Source organism: Mauremys reevesii, unplaced genomic scaffold, assembly GCF_016161935.1.
Source record: "Mauremys reevesii isolate NIE-2019 unplaced genomic scaffold, ASM1616193v1 Contig43, whole genome shotgun sequence".
Taxonomy (NCBI): domain Eukaryota; kingdom Metazoa; phylum Chordata; order Testudines; family Geoemydidae; genus Mauremys; species Mauremys reevesii.
In genome coordinates this window covers 133,149-150,267 of record NW_024100855.1, presented here as the reverse complement: position 1 = coordinate 150,267, position 17,119 = coordinate 133,149, and the positions used below count along the sequence as shown (strand labels likewise).

At 61.4% G+C, this 17,119-nt stretch overlaps 2 protein-coding genes across 2 annotated transcripts; both read right to left on the bottom strand.

Moving 5' to 3' along the window:
- Positions 1-610: 610 nt before the first annotated feature.
- Positions 611-5,844, bottom strand: LOC120394223 (killer cell lectin-like receptor subfamily B member 1A). The gene is made up of 6 exons (XM_039518450.1): positions 5,769-5,844; positions 4,908-5,030; positions 3,197-3,358; positions 2,383-2,537; positions 1,408-1,520; positions 611-734 (listed from the first exon to the last, which is right to left on the bottom strand). The coding sequence occupies exons 1-6, from the start codon at positions 5,842-5,844 to the stop codon at positions 611-613; spliced, it is 753 nt and encodes a 250-aa protein (XP_039374384.1).
- On the bottom strand, positions 5,003-14,745 carry LOC120394234 (killer cell lectin-like receptor subfamily F member 1). Its single transcript, XM_039518463.1, has 7 exons — positions 14,661-14,745; positions 13,623-13,712; positions 9,967-10,158; positions 8,648-8,802; positions 7,918-8,030; positions 7,110-7,294; positions 5,003-5,030 (listed from the first exon to the last, which is right to left on the bottom strand). The coding sequence occupies exons 1-6, from the start codon at positions 14,743-14,745 to the stop codon at positions 7,171-7,173; spliced, it is 759 nt and encodes a 252-aa protein (XP_039374397.1). The 3' UTR covers positions 5,003-5,030; positions 7,110-7,170.
- Between the last annotated feature and the right edge of the window lie 2,374 nt (positions 14,746-17,119).

Genomic DNA, 17,119 nt, shown 5'->3' with positions numbered 1-17,119 from the left:
AGAGGCGCGTCAGGTCACAGGCCGGACGGGAGCAATGGCCGGGCCGGGGAAGAGAGCTCAGAGTGGGACCTGGCAGAGAGGTGATAGGAAATGAATCAGGGGTGAAATGCAGGTGGAAACCCAGCTCCCCAGCTGGTGTGACTGAACCGCAGCACCACTGGAGGCAGTGGGCCCAGACCCCCAGCGGGGACGCACTGGGTCTGGGCTGATGTACATGGCCTGGGGATCTGGGGCAGACTCTTCTCTCCCAGTCCTGGGGGGGCGAGGGATAAATTGCCCCAGGGCTGTGCAGAGCCTGACACCTACAGCCCAAGCCCGCCCCCCGCAGCGCTTTCCAGCCCCTGCTGGAACATGTGAAGCCAGAGCTTGGAATCGCTCTTCTCTAGGCTGAGGTAGGGCTGGGAGCCAGGACTCCTGGGTTCTATTCCCAGCTCTGGGAGAGGGGGAGGGGCTAGTGGGTTAGAGGGAGGGCAACTGGAGCCAGGACTCCTGGGTTCCATTTCCTGCTTTGCCACCAATTATGTGTGTAATTTGGGCAGGTCAGTGTCGGTTTCCCCACGTGTGACATGGGGCTAACAGTGCCGCGCACTGAGGTCTCCTCCGTACCTGTTCAGAGCGGGACGGCGTCTCTCTGGCAAATCCACTGAAATGCAGAGCTGCAGGCGTCAGAATGAATCCGATTCCCCTTCCCCACCCCACAGCTGATCCCCTCAGCCGGGTCTGACACTGGGAACCTGCAGGACAAAGCAGAGGGCCCCTGTCAGCGCGTGTGGGTCCATCACACGCAGTCGGTAGCAGCTCTTCCCTGTTCCAACGGGATCCGCAGCCGTCGTCTCCTCCAGCTCTGCCCTGGGGGCTGCCCCCTCTCCCCACTGTCAGGCCCTGGCCAGGGTCTCGAACGGCCTCTCCCTGCCCAGAGCCCAGGGACCTGCTCCAGCCTCCTCCTCCCTGCTGGGCTAGACCCTGCCCAGCTCCCTCCCCTGCTCCGTCTCCTCCCCACCGGGCTGGGCCGACACTGCCCCCTCCTGGTCCCCTCCTGCCTCTGGCTGCTCTGTGTCTCCCCCTGCCCCATTGTCTGGGGGTCCCCAGGGCTCTGGCCTGGCCCCTTTGCTCTTCTCCCTCCACACCCCGACTCTGGGCCACCTCCCCTGCCCCCAGGGCTCCAGCCACCATCTCTGTGCTGGGGGATGGGCAAATCTCTCCCTGCCCCATGGCCCTGTCTGCTCCCACCCAGCTCCCCTCTCAGCCGGGCTCCCCAGCCCCCCTCCTGGGATCTCAGCATCGTCTGACACTGAACACGGCTCCCCCTGAGCTCCCGACCGTCCCCCCAAACCTCCCCCAACCCTGGCCCTGGCCCCCTCTGCCCACGGAGGGGAGGGAAAGGGTTTGACTCAAGGAATCACTCACTGGGTCTGATCCAGCCGGGAGCCGTCCAGCCAGGTCCAGGCCTTCTCCGGGGAGGGGAACGACAGTCCGACCCAGAACTGATTTGGACCTTGTGTCAGGTCCTGTAGAGACTCCTGCAGGGAGTGTGGGACAGGCAGCTGGTGACCAGACGTCCTGTCGAGCTCTTTTCTTGTGAATCCAGGTTGTCAATAACTTCAGGACCAGAACGTCTCTCTCTGTCTGTCCATCTATCCCTATACACACCCAGTATCCAGCCCCATACATCTGTCCCCATACACACCCATCCATCTATCCAACTATCACCCCTAGACACCCCTCTATCTATCCATCAATCCCGATACATCCAGGGGTGAAAGTAACTTAAAGGTGGCTGGGAGCTCAGGGGCGAATTAAAGGGCCTGGGGTTCTGGCCGCCACGGAGCTCCAGGCCCTTTAAATCACCGCGGGAGCCCTACTGCAGGCGGCAGGTTCACTGCCCGAGCCCTGCTGCCGGAGCTCCGGCAGCGCTTTAAAGGGCTCAGGGCTCCCTGCAGCTGCTGGAGCCCTGGGCCCTTTAAATCAGCATCAGGGAAGCCGTTCCAGTCCGGCACGGCGTACCGGCTCTTGCTGGTATGCCAGACTGGACCGGCTTCCTTTCTCCTCTGCATACATTCTCCGTCTGTCTGTAGCCCCCATCCTCACACCCCCAGCCCCTCTCTCCAGCTGAGCTGTGCTGGGCACACCCCAGGAGGGGGCAGGTACCGGTGAGTTTAAGCTGCCTTTGTGTGCCCCTGATCCTGGGGCTACTGAATTAGCCTGGGATTGTCAAACCCCCCTAGGGGACTTGGAGACCCCGTTATTAACAATCGGAACGGGGTGTCCAAATCCTCTAGGCAGCTATGACAATCCCAGCCCTACCATGTAGCCTGTGCGCCCTTAGACTCAGGGCCCAGCCCTGCAGGGGCAGCTCCTGCAGGATGTTACTGTCCCCTTTACCAGCTCCTCGGGGTCCCGGATCACCAGCAGCTGGGAGCCCCTCGCTGAGCAGTCGGTGCGGCTCTCGCTCCACGTTTTACTTCCTCCGGAGACCCAGTAGCACTTGTCCCCGCGCAGCTGCCAGTCCGTGGGGCAGAGTTTGCACCCGGAGCCCCCTGCAGAGAGACGGGCGTCATTAATGCTCTGAGCCCTCTGGGCCTCATTCCCGGCTACTCCCAGCCTGCAACTGGGGCAGGAACGGGGTTCAAATGGGTTTGAGTCCCTTTGTGCTTCCTGAAATCTGGGGCTGGGGCTGGGCCAGGCCCTGCCTGGCTCCTGGTTTAAGTTACAGCACATACGTAAAGTATGGACCCACTTTAAGGCCCCTTTACACGGCAAGAATGGCCTAGAAGGGTCTTGGAGGTACTGGGGGGAAGGGGTGGTGTTAAGCTAGGAACAGGACGGGAGGCTGGGACCCAGGGGCGATGGGGACTGGGAGGGGACGTTGGGCCCAGATGCCAGGGAACGGGAGGGGGTGGGACCATAAGACAATCTCACTAATAAGATGTGAATATACACACACACACACACAAGATCTTCATGGCTGGGTACTACCCTGAACGGCCACTAGATGTCGCTGCCCCAGGCCCGGTCCCAGCTGAGGCAGGTACATTCATGGCCTGGCACCGAGCGGGGCTGGTGGCAGATCGGTGCAGCCAGCAGGGGGCGGCGTGTCCCTGCCCTGCAGGATCCCCAGGGGCTGGGACGGCAGCTGGGTTCCCACTGGCCGTGCCCAGGGTGGAGGGCGGCTCAGAGACACACACGCTGGGGTTACCTGCTGGGCCGGGCGGGGCCGGGTGGCACAGACGTTGGCTCAGCTGGGATCGGAAATGCTCCAGGCAGGTGCTGCATTCTGCTGTGCTGGGGTCTCTGCTCCCGGCTCCATCACTCCCAGGGGCTGCCGGGGTCTGTCCCTTCTCAGATACCAAGTGGGAAACTGAAAAGCAACATCAAAGGCAGTGAGCGCGACCGGTGAAAGTTACAGGGGGTTCCTGTCGAGATCCAGGAACGCCGCCCACTGCTAAAGGTGTGAGGTCACAGAGAGAAATGAAGGGACCTGACGGGGACACCGAGCAGAGGACCCCGGACAGCGCCCACTGCTCCTCGCAGGCGTCAAGGGAGCCAGCGGACGCTGCCCGGATGCGTGAGCGGACGGAGGATCGGAAATAGGCCCCCCAGCCGCAGGAAACCCCTCAGCCGACCACCTCTCCCTGGCCGCGGAGATGGCCACTTTAGCCAGGGCGAGGAGGAGGTTGACCAGGAGGTCCCGCGACTTTGTGGGGCCACGGATGGGGAGTGCGTAGATATGGAGGTGAGGGGAAAAGTGAGGCCCAGAACGTGGCAGGATATCTAAGAGGAGCCGGAATAGGGGCTGCAACCTGGTGCACTCCAGATACACGGGCGCCAGGGTCTCCCTCGCCCCGCAAAAGGGCAGGTGTCCAGGGCCGGGGTGAACCGCGCCAGGAACAAGTCCCGGGCCTGGATTCCCTGCAGTGTCACTTGAGGCTCAGGGGCAGAACCAGCCTCTTTGGGGGGGGAGGGAAGCCTTAGCCCCGCCCCATGGCCATCAGGCCCCACCCTCTGCTCCTTATCCCTCACGAGGCCCCGTCCCTCCACCTGCCCATGGCAATGTACCCCAGGGTGGGGACACGGGCTGGGGGCTGCTCTTGGGTTCCCCGGCCTCTGCCCAGGGCAGGTGGAGGATCCAGGCTCCCTGCAGCAGCCTGGGCTCCCTGGATGGCTCTTACGCAGCCTGGCCGGGGGCCAGGGCCATGGAGGGGGGGAGGGGCTCCCACGTGTGTTCTGCTTTTGCCTTCTGAAAAGCTGCTCACCCTACCGAAAGCTGCAGAGAAGCACGTAGGCCCAGCTCCTCAAAGCTATTGAGGGGGTCTAACTCCCTGGGCCCTAGGTGCCTAATTCCCATTGGCCTCAAGAGCCTTAGGCACCTCGGCGCATTTTTTTTTTTAAAGGAGGACAGGGGAAGAAATTGTGATAAAAAAGAAAGCCTGGGGGTGGGGGCTGGTGGTGGAATTTATAAACATGAAAAGAAACATTTCCAAAATGATTTTGATAAACAGTTTTGTGTCAAATTTCAAGGTAGAAAAAAGGCCACTTTTCTACTACACGATGTTTTGTTTGGAAAAATATTTCTCCCAGCTCGAGAGACAGACAGGACAGTCTGGTGCTACATTAACAGACCGAGACGTGAATTACGTGGAACTTGGCCCTATCAGAGTGAAGGATCAAACACCTGGATCTTTCTCCGGAGCTGATGGCTGGATCCGGTGTATGGGACACTTCCCCAAGCCGTGACGGGGGCGTGCAACCAGTGATTACAGGGGACGCTGGGGGAGTACAGATCACACAGGGCCCGATCCTGCGTTCCTCAGGCAGAACTCAAGGCAGGGGGCGTGGGGCGCACCGGATCAGGGGTAATCTCTAGGCCCAGAGACTGGGACGCAGGGAGTCTGTTCCCAGGCACTTACCCACACGGCTCAGCACGATCACAGCCAAGGTCAGAGTGACCCACCCGGCGCCCAGCGCCACTAAGCAGTGTCTGTGCCTGCAGGGAGCTGGAACAGGGAGAGTCAGGGACACAGGGTCAGCAGCTGCAGGGGAAGGATCAGGGGTTATTTCACTGATAGTATTGGAGGCAGATCCTCAGCTGGTGTCACCCGACCCTGCTCCACGGAGCTCAAAACAGGCAGATCAATTGTCACAGACACACATTTTTTATCCTTAAATGCTCCTGGGCAGATCTCTGCTGCTCTCAGTCAGCCCTAGCCCCACTGCAGTCCATGGGGCCAGATCCCAGCTGGTGAGAATTACTCCAAGTGCATTGATTTCAGCAGAATTTATCCTGATTTATACCAGTTGCAGATCTGTCCCTTTGAAATTGCAGGGAAAAACAAACTCCATTTTTGCAACAGTAGTGGCGAGAGACCCCAGCTGAGATCCAGGCCCCGTTGTGCCGGGTGCTGCAGACACACAGGGAGAGACAGTCCCTGCCCCCGCTGAGATCAGGGCCCCGTTGTGCCGGGTGCTGCACAGACACACAGAGAGACAGTCCCTGCCCCAGCTGAGATCAGGGCCCCGTTGTGCCGGGCGCTGCACAGACACACAGCGAGAGACAGTCCCTGCCCCAGCTGAGATCAGGGCCCCATTGTGCCGGGTGCTGCACAGACACACAGAGAGACAGTCCCTGCCCCAGCTGAGATCAGGGCCCTGTTGGGCAGGGCGCTGCACAGACACACAGCGAGAGACAGGCCCTGGCCCAGTTGGGACACAGACCCGATCCCATGGGTGGGAGGGCAGGGGAGAGGAGGGGAGGGGGTTACAGTCACTACCTTGGTTCCCAGCTGCAAACAGGCTGCCCTTGTGGGGCCGTGGGGCCAGCCCCATGTCGCCCTCCTCGTCCTGCATCGTCCCCAGGCAGAGCAGCAGTCGAGCTCCCCTGACAGCAGGGGTGGGGCAGGGCTGCCTTTCTGCTGGAGAGGAAGTGTCCACACCTCTGAGAGGGGCCCAGGTGTGAGACTACACAGGAAACTGAGTCACTGCCCCGGAGACGTGTGGGCGGCAGGGGGCCGGTCAGCCCCCGGCCTCAGCTCCGCCCCCCTGCTCGGGAGGATGCTGCTCAGCCACACCAGCGCTCCCAGCCAGCCACGGACGCCCCACCCCCCTTCAGCTGCAGCCGCCCTGATACCGGGGTGAGGGGCACAGTCTGTCTAGGGGCTTATCTGGGGCCGTCACTAGAGCCTCTGAGCCCATCCCCCCACAGCAATGGCCTGCGCCTCTGCCACCCAGGGAGGGATCCTCGTCCCCGTTACACAGCAGCAGGGGAAGATTGTCTCACGGCAGCCCCCCCACGTCCCGAAATCTGCCCTGTCCGAGTCCTGCGCCTTTCTGAAACCTTCCTTACGGTGGAGCGGAGGTTGCTGGTGCCCCAAAGCCTGACCGTGCTCAGTGCAGCTGCCCCCACAAGGGTGTTAACGTGGCCAGGAAAGCAAGGCCCAGACCTCCAAAGGTCGGAGGGTGTAACCAGGCCTCCCGTGTGGCCCCGAGCCCAGGGCCCCAGCTCCTGTGGGCCATTAGCGCCTCAGCCTGTGGCAAGCCTGAGCCAGTCGCCTGACAGGTGTGAGCTGCCCCGGCGAACTGAGCCAGCAACGCTGCCTGAGTCTGCCGAGCCTGAGCCAGTTGCCCTGTCAGGTGTGAGCTGCCCCGAGCGGAACTGAGCCAGCAACGCTGCCTGAGTCTGCCGAGAGCCTGAGCCAGTCGCCCTGACAGGTGTGAGCTGCCCCGAGCGGAACTGAGCCGGCAACGCTGCCTGAGTCTGCCGAGAGCCTGAGACAACTGTGCTGAGAGGGGGCAGCTGCCCCATTGCTCCAGCAGGAGTCTATCCCCCGCTCTGGGAGGGGAGTGGGGTCTAGTGAGTCAGAGCTGGGGGGATGGGTTGTCTCCTTGCTCTACGCAAGGGGTGGGGGATTAGAGCAGGGGGACTGGGAGTCCAGTGTTGGGAGCATAATTCCTAGCTCTGCCACTGACTCTCTGTGCAACCCTCCCCGGGTCAATTCTGCTATCGGTGCCTCAGTTTCCCCATCCATGCAGTGGGGATGATGAGTCTGACTGAGTGCTGGGAGGTGGTTTGAGGTCCTCACATGACAGGTGCTAGATAACATGTCAAAGCTCACTCGTGATGCTTTTATTGATGAAAGGCTCCTTGCCATTATTAACGGGCCACGGATGCCCCGCTCAGAGCGGGACGGCGTCTCTCTGGCAAATCCACTGAAATGCAGAGCTGCAGGTTTCAGAATGAATCTGATTCCCCTTCACTGTCCCACAGCGGTTCCCCTCAGCCGGGCCTGACACCGGGAGCCTGCGGGACAAAGGAGAGGGCCCCTGTCAGCGCGTGTGGGTCCATCACACGCAGTCGGTAGCGGCTCTTCCCTGTTCCAATGGGATCCGTAACCGTCGTCTCCTCCAGCTCTGCCCTGGGGGCTGCCCCCTCTCCCCACTGGCAGGGCCCTGGCCAGGGTCTCGAACGGCCTCTCCCTGCCCAGAGCCCAGGGACCTGCTCCAGCCTCCTCCCTGCTGGGCTAGACCCTGTCCAGCTCCCTCCCCTGCTCCGCGTCTCCTCCCCACCGGGCTGGGCTGACACTGCCCCCTCCTGGTCCCCTCCTGCCTCTGGCTGCTCTGTGTCTCCCCCTCCCCCCTGCCCCATTGTCTGGGGGATCCCCAGGGCTCTGGCCTGGCCCCTTTGCTCTTCACCCTCCACACCCCGACTCTGGGCCACCTCCCGCGGCTCCAGGGCTCCAGCTTCACCTCCTCTGTTTGGGGGGGAAGAGGGAGGGGAGGGTGTCTTTGTCATCACCTTACACTGAAAATGATTCCCCAAAACTCCTGACCTTCCCCCAAACATCCCCTCCCCCCATATCCCTGTCACTGCCCCCCTCTGCCCACGGAGGGGAGGGAAAGGGTTTGACTCAAGGAATCACTCACTGGGTCTGATCCAGCCGGGAGCCGTCCAGCCAGGTCCAGGCCTTCTCCGGGGAGGGGACGGACAGTCCGACCCAGAACAGAGAAATGCCTCTTGTCAGGGCCTGTAAGGACTCCTGCAGGGGGTGTGGGACAGGCAGCTGGGGACCAGAACCTGCTGTCGGCTCTTTTCTTGCAAATCCAAGTTCTCAACAACTTTAGCACCAGAACGACTGGCTGTTCATCCATCCCTCTACACACCTATCCATCCCCACACACACCTGTCTATCTTGCCAACTGTTCCCCATGTGTCCTCTTCTGTCCACCCATCCCCACACCTACCCCCTCTCACTGTAGCCCTCAGTCCCCATAACTCTCTCTCTCTCTGTGTCACACACACACACACACACACACACACACACACACACACACACACACACACACACACACACACCCTCTCTCTCCAGCTGAATTGTGCTGAGCACATCCCAGAAGGGGGAGGGTACCAGTAGCTTTAAGTCACCATTGTGTGTCCCTGATCTCAGGGCTGGTGATTTAGGCTGGGATTTGTCAAAGCTACCTAGGGGATTTGGACACCCTGTTATTAACCATTAATGGGAATGGGGTGTCCAAGTCCTTTAGGCAGCATTGACAATCCTAGATCTACCATGTAGCCTATACGAGTCCTCATACACTGTACCCAGGGCCCAGCCCTGCAGGGGCAGCTCCAGCAGGAAGGTATCGTCCCCTTTACCAGCTCCTCCCGGTCCCGGATCACCAGCAGCTGGGAGCCCCTCGCTGAGCAGTCGGCGTGGCTCTCGCTCCACGTTTTACTTCCTCTGGAGACCCAGTAGCACTTGTCCCTGCGCAGCTGCCAGTCCGTGGGGCAGAGTTTGCACCCGGAGCCCCCTGCAGAGAGACGGCGTCATTAATGCTCTGAGCCCTCTGGGCCTCATTCCCGGCTACTCCCAGCCTGCGACTGGGGCAGGAACGGGGTTCAAATGGGTTTGAGTCCCCTTTGTGCTCCCTGAAATCTGGGGCTGGATCAGGCCCTGCCTGGCTCCTGGGATCAGTTACAGCAGCCTCGGGGCTGCTCTGCCTTATCCAGTGCTCCCACGTGGGCCCTGGGGAGCAGAGAACACCCATAGCGCACTGCGCTCTGAGTACCCACACTGCCAATCTGCTCCCTACTTTGCGAGTTGGGAACAGCAGGGCCGGCTTTAGCAAGTGCGGGGCCCGATTCCTGGGGCTTGTACTCACTGGGCCGCACTTTGAATTGCCAGCCGGGGTCGCGGAGCCATGGGGCTGCCACACTCCGGCCGGAGCTCTGGCCAGGGGAGCGGGGGACACAGACCGCCGCCGCCCGCCGGGGTGAGTAAAAAAAATTTAAAAGGTGCCTAAGGCGCGGAGCCCTCTTAGTCGCGGGGCCCGATTCTGGGGAATCGGGCGAATCAGCCTAAAGCCAGCCCTGGGGAACAGAGTGTGTGAGGAGCCCTTACTCCAGCTCCACACCAGGCAGGGAGGTCTCCGGGGCAGAGGGGATCTCCTGGGGCTATTTGCATCCATTTTAAGGCTCCATTATTCTGCCAGAGTGGCCTAGAAGGGGCTTAGGACAGCTGAAGACGTGTTGGGGGCTGGTTAGTGGAAATCTAGCAGGATATGGGGGGGGAGGTGGTAACTGGGGAGAACAGGAGAGGAAGTGGGGTCCCAGGTTTGGCTGGGAATGGGAGGGGGTGAGTTCATGAGACCATCTCTCTGCTGGGCTCTGTCCCTGCTCTGCAAACATTTGGCCACCCTGGTATTAGATGAGTGTAAGACCCTCTTTGAGCAGTACCGGGCATGGCCACTAGATGTCGCTCCCCCCAATCTCAGCAGAGCCCCCACACCCGGTCCCAGCTGAGGCGGGTACATTCATGGCCTGGCACCAAGCGGGGCTGGTGGCAGATCAGTGCAGCCAGCAGGGGGCGGCGTGTCCCTGCCCTGCAGAATCCCCAGGAGCTGGGACGGCAGCTGGGTTCCCACTGGCCGTGCCCAGGGCGGAGGGCGGCTCAGAGACACACGCGCTGGGGTTACCTGCTGGGCCGGGCGGGGCCGGGGGGCACAGCTGGGATCGGAAACGCTCTAGGCAGGTGCTGCATTCTGCTGTGCTGGGGTCTCTGCTCCCGGCTCCGTCGCTCCCAGGGGGTGTCGCTGTATCTCTGCTCCCGGCTCCGTCGCTCCCAGGGGCTGCCGGGGTCTGTCCCTTCTCAGACACCAAGTGGGAAACTGCAAAGCAGCATCGGTGGGAGTGAGGTGACGGGTTAATGTGATGAGGAGTTGCTGGGTAAAAGCACCGGCAGAGACACAGGGCCTGGCCCGAAGCCCGTTCAGCCCCATCTCCACTGACTGCCAGGGGCTTCAGAACAGCCCTAAAGGGCCACAGGCCAAAAGAGCGGCTTGGGATTGAAAATCAGTGGGAGTTGGGTGCCTAAATCCCTTGGGCCTCTTTGCAAACCCAGCCAGTGTTTGCATTTAAGTTATCCAGCCCCCATCAAAGCAGTATCACCACACCTCAAAGTCTTTGCTGGATTTTGCTTCCCAATCCCACTCTGTGGGGCAGGGCACAGGGCTGTTAACCCCTGTCATTCAAGGGGTTTAGGTACTTAAAGTAGCACAGAGGCCCTGAGAGGGCTCTTCAGAAGCACCTAGGCCCAGATCCTCAACAGGATTTAGGTGCCTAACTCCCTTGAGTGTCGGGCCCCTAAATACATTTGAGAACCTGGGCCCTAGGAGCCCAATTCCCATTGACTTCAATAGGCGTTAGGCACCTAGTGGGTTGGTTTTAGGTGCCTAGAGCCATTGTTAGGTACCTAAACCCCTGTGGAATTCCAGCCTTAAGGGACCAGCCCAGGGTCACACGGGGAATCAGTGGCAGAACCAGGAACTGGTCCCAGAGCTCCTGAGACCCAGATTAGCACCAAGACCCGTGGGCAGCCTGTGAGCTCCCGCCCAGTCCCCCGTCCCGCTGCGAACAGCCAGCTCCGTCTGACAGAGCCAGCGATGGGAACACGCCATCTGGGGGGAACATTCCCAGCCATGTTTTGGGGACGTCCTTTCTCCATTTATCCACCAGCTACATTTCCTCTCTATTACGTGTTGAGGACAGTTGTACTGAAACGCCCAAGGCTGATGAAAAGCTGGGGGGACACTAGGATCATTTCCCCAGCCCCCAGATTTTCAAGCAAGTGGAAATGTTTCAGAATTTGAAATGACAAGAATCCCTTTGCAACTCCCCAGCCGGTGGCACAGTCTAGTGCAGAGATAGGCAAACTGCGGCCCGTGGCACCGTCCTGTCCGGCCCCTGAGCTCCCGGCTGGGGACACTAGACCCTGGCCCCTCCCCTGCTGTCCCCCTGCCCTGCAGCCTCAGCTCGCCGTGCTGCCAGTGCTCCGGGCGGTGGGACTGCGAGCTCCTGCCAGGCAGCGCGGCTCCGAGAGCCGCCGGCTGCCCCGGTGCTCTAGACTGCACAGCAGCGTGGCTAGCTCCGGCCGGGAGGGGCGCGGCCGCCAGTCCTGGTGCTCCGAGCGGCACGGTAAGGGGGCGGAGAGCAGGGGGGTTGGATAAGGGGCAGGGGGTCCCGCAGGACAGGAAGGGGACTGGGAGTCGGGGGGGTTGGATAGGGGGTGGGGTTCCAGGGGGCTGGTTAGGGGCGGGGGGTCCTGGGAGGGGGCGGTTAGGGGACAAGGAGCAGGGGGTTTGGATGGGTGGCAGGTTCTGAGGGGGGCAGTCAGCCCTCCATACAGATTCGGACCCCGATGTGGCTCTCGGGCCAAAAAGTTTGCCCACCCCGGGTCCAGTGTCCAGCGTGATCAGTGGAGAGGCAGCGTGAGGAGGAAATCGGGATTCAAGACTCAGCTCTGCCGTGTGACCTTGGCCAAGTCATTTCAACTCATCTGCTTTGACTGTCTTGTCTACAGAGCTTCTGAGCTCTGGGAGGGACAGGGCCTGTCTCTGTGTGTCTGTGCAGCGCCCGGCACGACGGGGCCCTGATCTCAGCTGGGGCAGGGCCTGTCTCTCCCTGTGTGTCTGTGCAGCGCCCGGCACGACGGGGCCCTGATCTCAGCTGGGTCAGGGCCTGTCTCTCCCTGTGTGTCTGTGCAGCACCCGGCACGACGGGGCCCTGATCTCAGCTGGGGCAGGGACTGTCTCTCCCTGTGTGTCTGTGCAGCACCCGGCACAACGGGGCCCTGATCTCAGCTGGGGCCGGGCCTGTCTCTCCTGTGTCTGTGCAGCGCCCGGCTGAGGCCCTGATCTCAGCTGGGGCAGGGACTGTCTCTCCCTGTGTGTCTGTGCAGCGCCTGGCACAACGGGGCCCTGATCTCAGCTGGGGCAGGGACTGTCTCTCGCTGTGTCTGTGCAGCGCCCGGCACAGTGGGGCCCTGATCTCAGCGGGGGCAGGGACTGTCTCTCCCTGTGTCTGTGCAGCGCCCGGCACAACGGGGCCCTGATCTCAGCTGGGGCAGGGACTGTCTCTCCCTGTGTGTCTGTGCAGCGCCCGGCACGACGGGGCCCTGATCTCAGCTGGGGCAGGGACTGTCTCTCCCTGTGTGTCTGTGCAGCACCCGGCACAACTGGGCCCTGATCTCAGCTGGGGCAGGAACTGTCTCTCCCTGTGTGTCTGTGCAGCGCCCGGCACAACGGGGCCCTGATCTCAGCTGGGGCAGGGACTGTCTCTCCCTGTGTCTGTGCAGCGCCCGGCACAACGGGCCCTGATCTCAGCTGGGCATCTAGCTACTAGTGCAGGGTTAATAAAACTTTCCATTGACTTAGATCCCTTTGAAGCTGAATCGCCCCCTCGCTGCCCAGACCCGGCTCCTGTCCTCATTTCACTTCCTCTCCCACACCACAGAGAGAAACCATCAGTGTCTCCCCGGCCGCCCACGTAAACAAGGTTACAAACAGGGACAGAGCAGCAAACGGCACCTTCTGCCCAGAGCCCAGCTGGCTCCTTACAGCCCAGCAGAGACACATCCTAGGCTGCAAATAGGCCCATGGACCAGCCTCTGTTATTGTTATTATGTCTAGTGCTGTGGAGCCAGACACACAGGGAGAGACAGGCCCTGCCCCAGCTGGGTGGCACAGCTGGGGTTGGAAACACTCCAGGCGGACAGTGCAAAAGTGACTGGGATTGGAAAAAAAAATCACTGGGAATTAGGTGCCTAAATTCCTTGGGTTTCTTTGCAAACCCAGCCCGTGTTTCCACCCATTCTCATCCTCAAAACATCCCCCAAAACTGCCTGCATGGGGCTGGCCAGACTGAGTCAGACCTGGGGCCCATCTAACCCGCTCTCCCACCTCCAAGGGTGGACAGACCCAGCTACCTCTGAGCAAGGAGCACGACGCCCCCTAGTGGACACTCAGAACTTGTCCCCCAAGTCAGACCCTGCCTGCCCCTCAGTTAGGGGTTGATTGATGCCCTGAAGCAGGAGGGTTTATAGCCGCTGCCAAAGCACTTGGTACTTCCTGGCCCTCTGCCTGGTCTTGTTCCTCTCATACGTGTCCTGATCCTTCACTGAGCCCCGCTAAGCTCATGGCCCCAGTGAGATCCTGTGGCAGGGAGTTCCACAGCCTCATTGTGACTAAGCATCCGTTTTCAATGTGCTTCCTCTCAATGTCCCTCCCTCAGTGTCACATCCACGCTGCAGACTGACACACCCGGACAGATAAAGCTACAGCCTTTGATGACTCACCACACACTGCCAGCAATAGCACAGCCACTGCCAGGATGAGATTCCCAGCCCCTAGAGCGACCTGAAGCCAGCCAGGACACTGACGGGAGCCTGTAATGAAACACAAGCAGAGCTGGGCTGAATTAAGGCCCAGCCACTCTAGATCCTGGCCTCAGGCCCCAGCTCCAGGACTCAGGCGATTGTACTGGGATCTCTGCTTTCATTTAAAAGAGAAAGGCAGTTTTCAGCCCTCACAGAAGGGGAGAAAAAATTGAAAATGTGACCCCAAGCGTTACTGATACAGCAACACTGCCTGAGTTTGCAGAGAGCCTGCACCAATTGCTCTGAGAGCAGGGCTCTGCTCCATGAATTGCAACAATGACCATTTTGGAAGCTCTGCAAACCCCACCTGAAACCCTGGCTTCTATTACCAGATATGGGCAGGAAATGAGGTCTAGTAGATTGGAGCAGTAGGGCTGGGAGCCAGGATTCCTAGGCTCAATTCCTGACTCTGGGAGAGGAGTGAGGGTTAATGGGGTAGAGCAGTGGGGGCTGGGAGCCAGGATGCCTGGGTTCTATCCCTGCTCTGGGAGGGGAGTGGGGTTTAGTGGTTAGAGCAGGATGTGTCTGGGAGCTTGGACTCCTATCTTATAGATTCAACCCAGGGAGGGCAGTGGGGGTCTGGTGGGTCAGAGCAGGGGGGGCTGGGAGCCAGGATACCTGGGCTGTATTCCCAGCTCGGGGAGGGGAATGGGGTGCAGTGGGTGTGTCCTTGTGAAAGATTTTTCCCCTGGTCTGTGCCTCAGTTTCCCCCATTTGACCCCCCCTTTTTGGCTTCCAGAGGGGAAAGCTCCCCAGTGTCACCCCCACTCTCGCTCTGTCACTTGGGGGCTCCCCCAGGCTCTTTACCTCTGTCCGCGGCGCTGCCCCACCCTGTGATATAACCACATGGCCAGACCCTGCCGTCCCCTGGCCCATCTCTGGGGTCCCAGCCCCGGCTCTGCCCCTGCTGCCAGGCCATGGAGCCCGTAGGTGGGAGGAGGGGGCTGAAATCGTTACCTAGGTTCCCGGCTGGGGACGGGCCGCCCGAGCCGCCCTGCTTGGGCCGCAGGTTCAAAGCCGTGTAGCCCTCCTCATCCTCCATCGTGTCTGAGTGAGAGGCGCTGGCGAAGGCGCAGGCAGGGGGTGAGGGGCTGTGCTGAGATCGCACAGGAAGCTGAGCCGCTGGGCTGCATCCGCGTGGTTGGTGGGGGAACGGTCAGAGGCTCCGGCCTGAATTTCCTCTCTCTGCTCTGGCAGATGTTGGCCCTGTCACGCGAAAGTTCCCAGCCAGCCCCGGATGCCCCCATCCTCCACTCCCTGAGGGGGGGGGGGGGTCAGCTGCCCTGACACCAGGGTGAGGGGCGCAGTGTCAAAGATCTGAGCTCTGTGAACAGGGTCAGAGCCTCAGCAGGTGCCACTCAGAATCAGTCCCACTGATCGACCCAGGCCGGGATCGGGCCCAGCGAGTGCCTGAAAACCCCTTATAGCCAGAGGGAAACAGCTCAGAGCGCTGGGGGGAGACCCATCCCCTCCTGGGCCTGCAGTTCCCGGCTCCGCCCCTAGGTGGCAGCCAGCCACGGGGAAGGGGAGAGCACGGGGTGTGCGGCTCCGGTGTGACAATGTGCATGAGATCCCAGCGCCAAACGCCACCCGCCGGTCAGGGGGCCATGACACCTCCCTGCGTCACCGAGTGAAATGACCAGGGCCAGAATAGCCGTAGCCAGGCTGTGCCCCTCACCCTGGCATCAGGGCAGGGCCGGCTCCAGGCACCAGCGTATGAAGCAGGTGCTTGGGGCGGCTAATAGAAACGGGCGGCACGTCTGGGTCTGCGGCGGCAATTCAGCAGCGGGTCCCTCAGTCTCTCTTGAGCTCTTTGAGCTGGCGCTGAAGTGCCACCAACCGGCTTTTTTTTTTTCTGCTACTTGGGGCAGCAGAAAACCTGGAGCCGGCCTTGGTGCCGGTCCACATGGCTCCGGGCACGCGGCTCTGGGTGGGATCGTGCTGAGCCGGGTGGGGAAGCGCCTGGGGAGAGACCCCCACACCAAACTCCCCACGGCTGGGGCCCTCTGCCTAGGATCCTGCCCCCCCAGCCCCACTGACTCCAAGGGGCCGTGGCCTGCGCAGGAAATGCAGGTTCGGGCCTTGTACATTTCACCCCTTTAGCCACCTGGGCCCCCCAGTCACGGTGAGGAGAAGGGGCTCGCAGAGCAGATCCGTCTGCGCCATGTGTCCGTCCGGCCGCCTGGCGCGTGGGGGCCCCCGTGTCAGAAACAAATCCCAGGCCGTGTTCTCGTGGGCTGGGGGCACCGGGCACAGCTCCCCCCTCTGCCTGCCCCGCTCAATGCGACGGGCTCCCTGCTGGCGCCGCGGGGACAGGAACGGGGCCCAGGGTTTGTGCCATTCCGGCTGGTGCAGGGAAGATCCAGGGGTCGTGTCCGGGGCTGAAGAAGCCAGTTCCCCAATTGCCCTCAATCCCCTTGGGTCTCAGCCGCATTGTCCCCCCAGGTAAGCTCCTAACCCCCCTGGACACCGATGCTCGTTGGGAGGGATCTCAGGCCACTCCCAGGAATGGCAGAGCCGGGTCTGATCGGAGGGTGAGGGGTCGATCAGGCAGCTGGAAACGGATGTAGCTGCACCACCGGGCTGGGGGTCCTGAGGATCTACCTGAACAATCTGCGTGGCCGAGTCATCAGCTCCCCGTGTCCCCCTGACCCAGCCCCTGGGAGAGCTCCCACCGGCCCCCTCGCATGGCAAACTTGCTGCGCCTTTCAGAAACCTCCTTATGGTGGAGCTGAGGTTACTGGTGTCCCCAAAGCCTGACCGTGCTCAGTGCAGCTGCCCCCACAAGGGCGTTAACGTGGCCAGGAAAGCAAGGCCCAGACCCTCAAAGGTCAGAGGATGTAACCAGGCCTCCCGTGTGGCCCCGAGCCCAGGGCCCCAGCTCCTGTGGGCCATTAGCACCTCAGTCTGCGGAGAGCTGAGCCAGTCGCCCTGACAGGTGTGAGCTGCCCCGAGCGGAACTGAGCCGGCAACGCTGCCTGAGTCTGCCGAGAGCCTGAGCCAGTCGCCCTGACAGGTGTGAGCTGCCCCGAGCGAACTGAGCCAGCAATGCTGCCTGAGTCTGCCGAGAGCTGAGAGGGGGCAGCTGCCCCATTGCTCCAGTAGGAGTCTATCCCCTGCTCTGGGAGGCGAGTGGGGTCTAGTGAGTCAGAGCTGGGGGGATGGGTTGTCTCCTAGCTCTACGCAAGGGTGGGGGCTAGAGCAGGGGGGCTGGGAGTTCGGTGTTGGGAGCATAATTCCTAGCTCTGCCACTGACTCTCTGTGCAACCCTCCCTGGGTCAATTCTGCTGTCGGTGCCTCAGTTTCCCCATCCATGCGGTGGGGATGATGAGACTGACTGAGCGCTGGGAGGTGCTTTGAGGTCCTCACATGACAGGCGCTAGATAACGTGTCAAAGCTCACTCGTGATGCTTTTA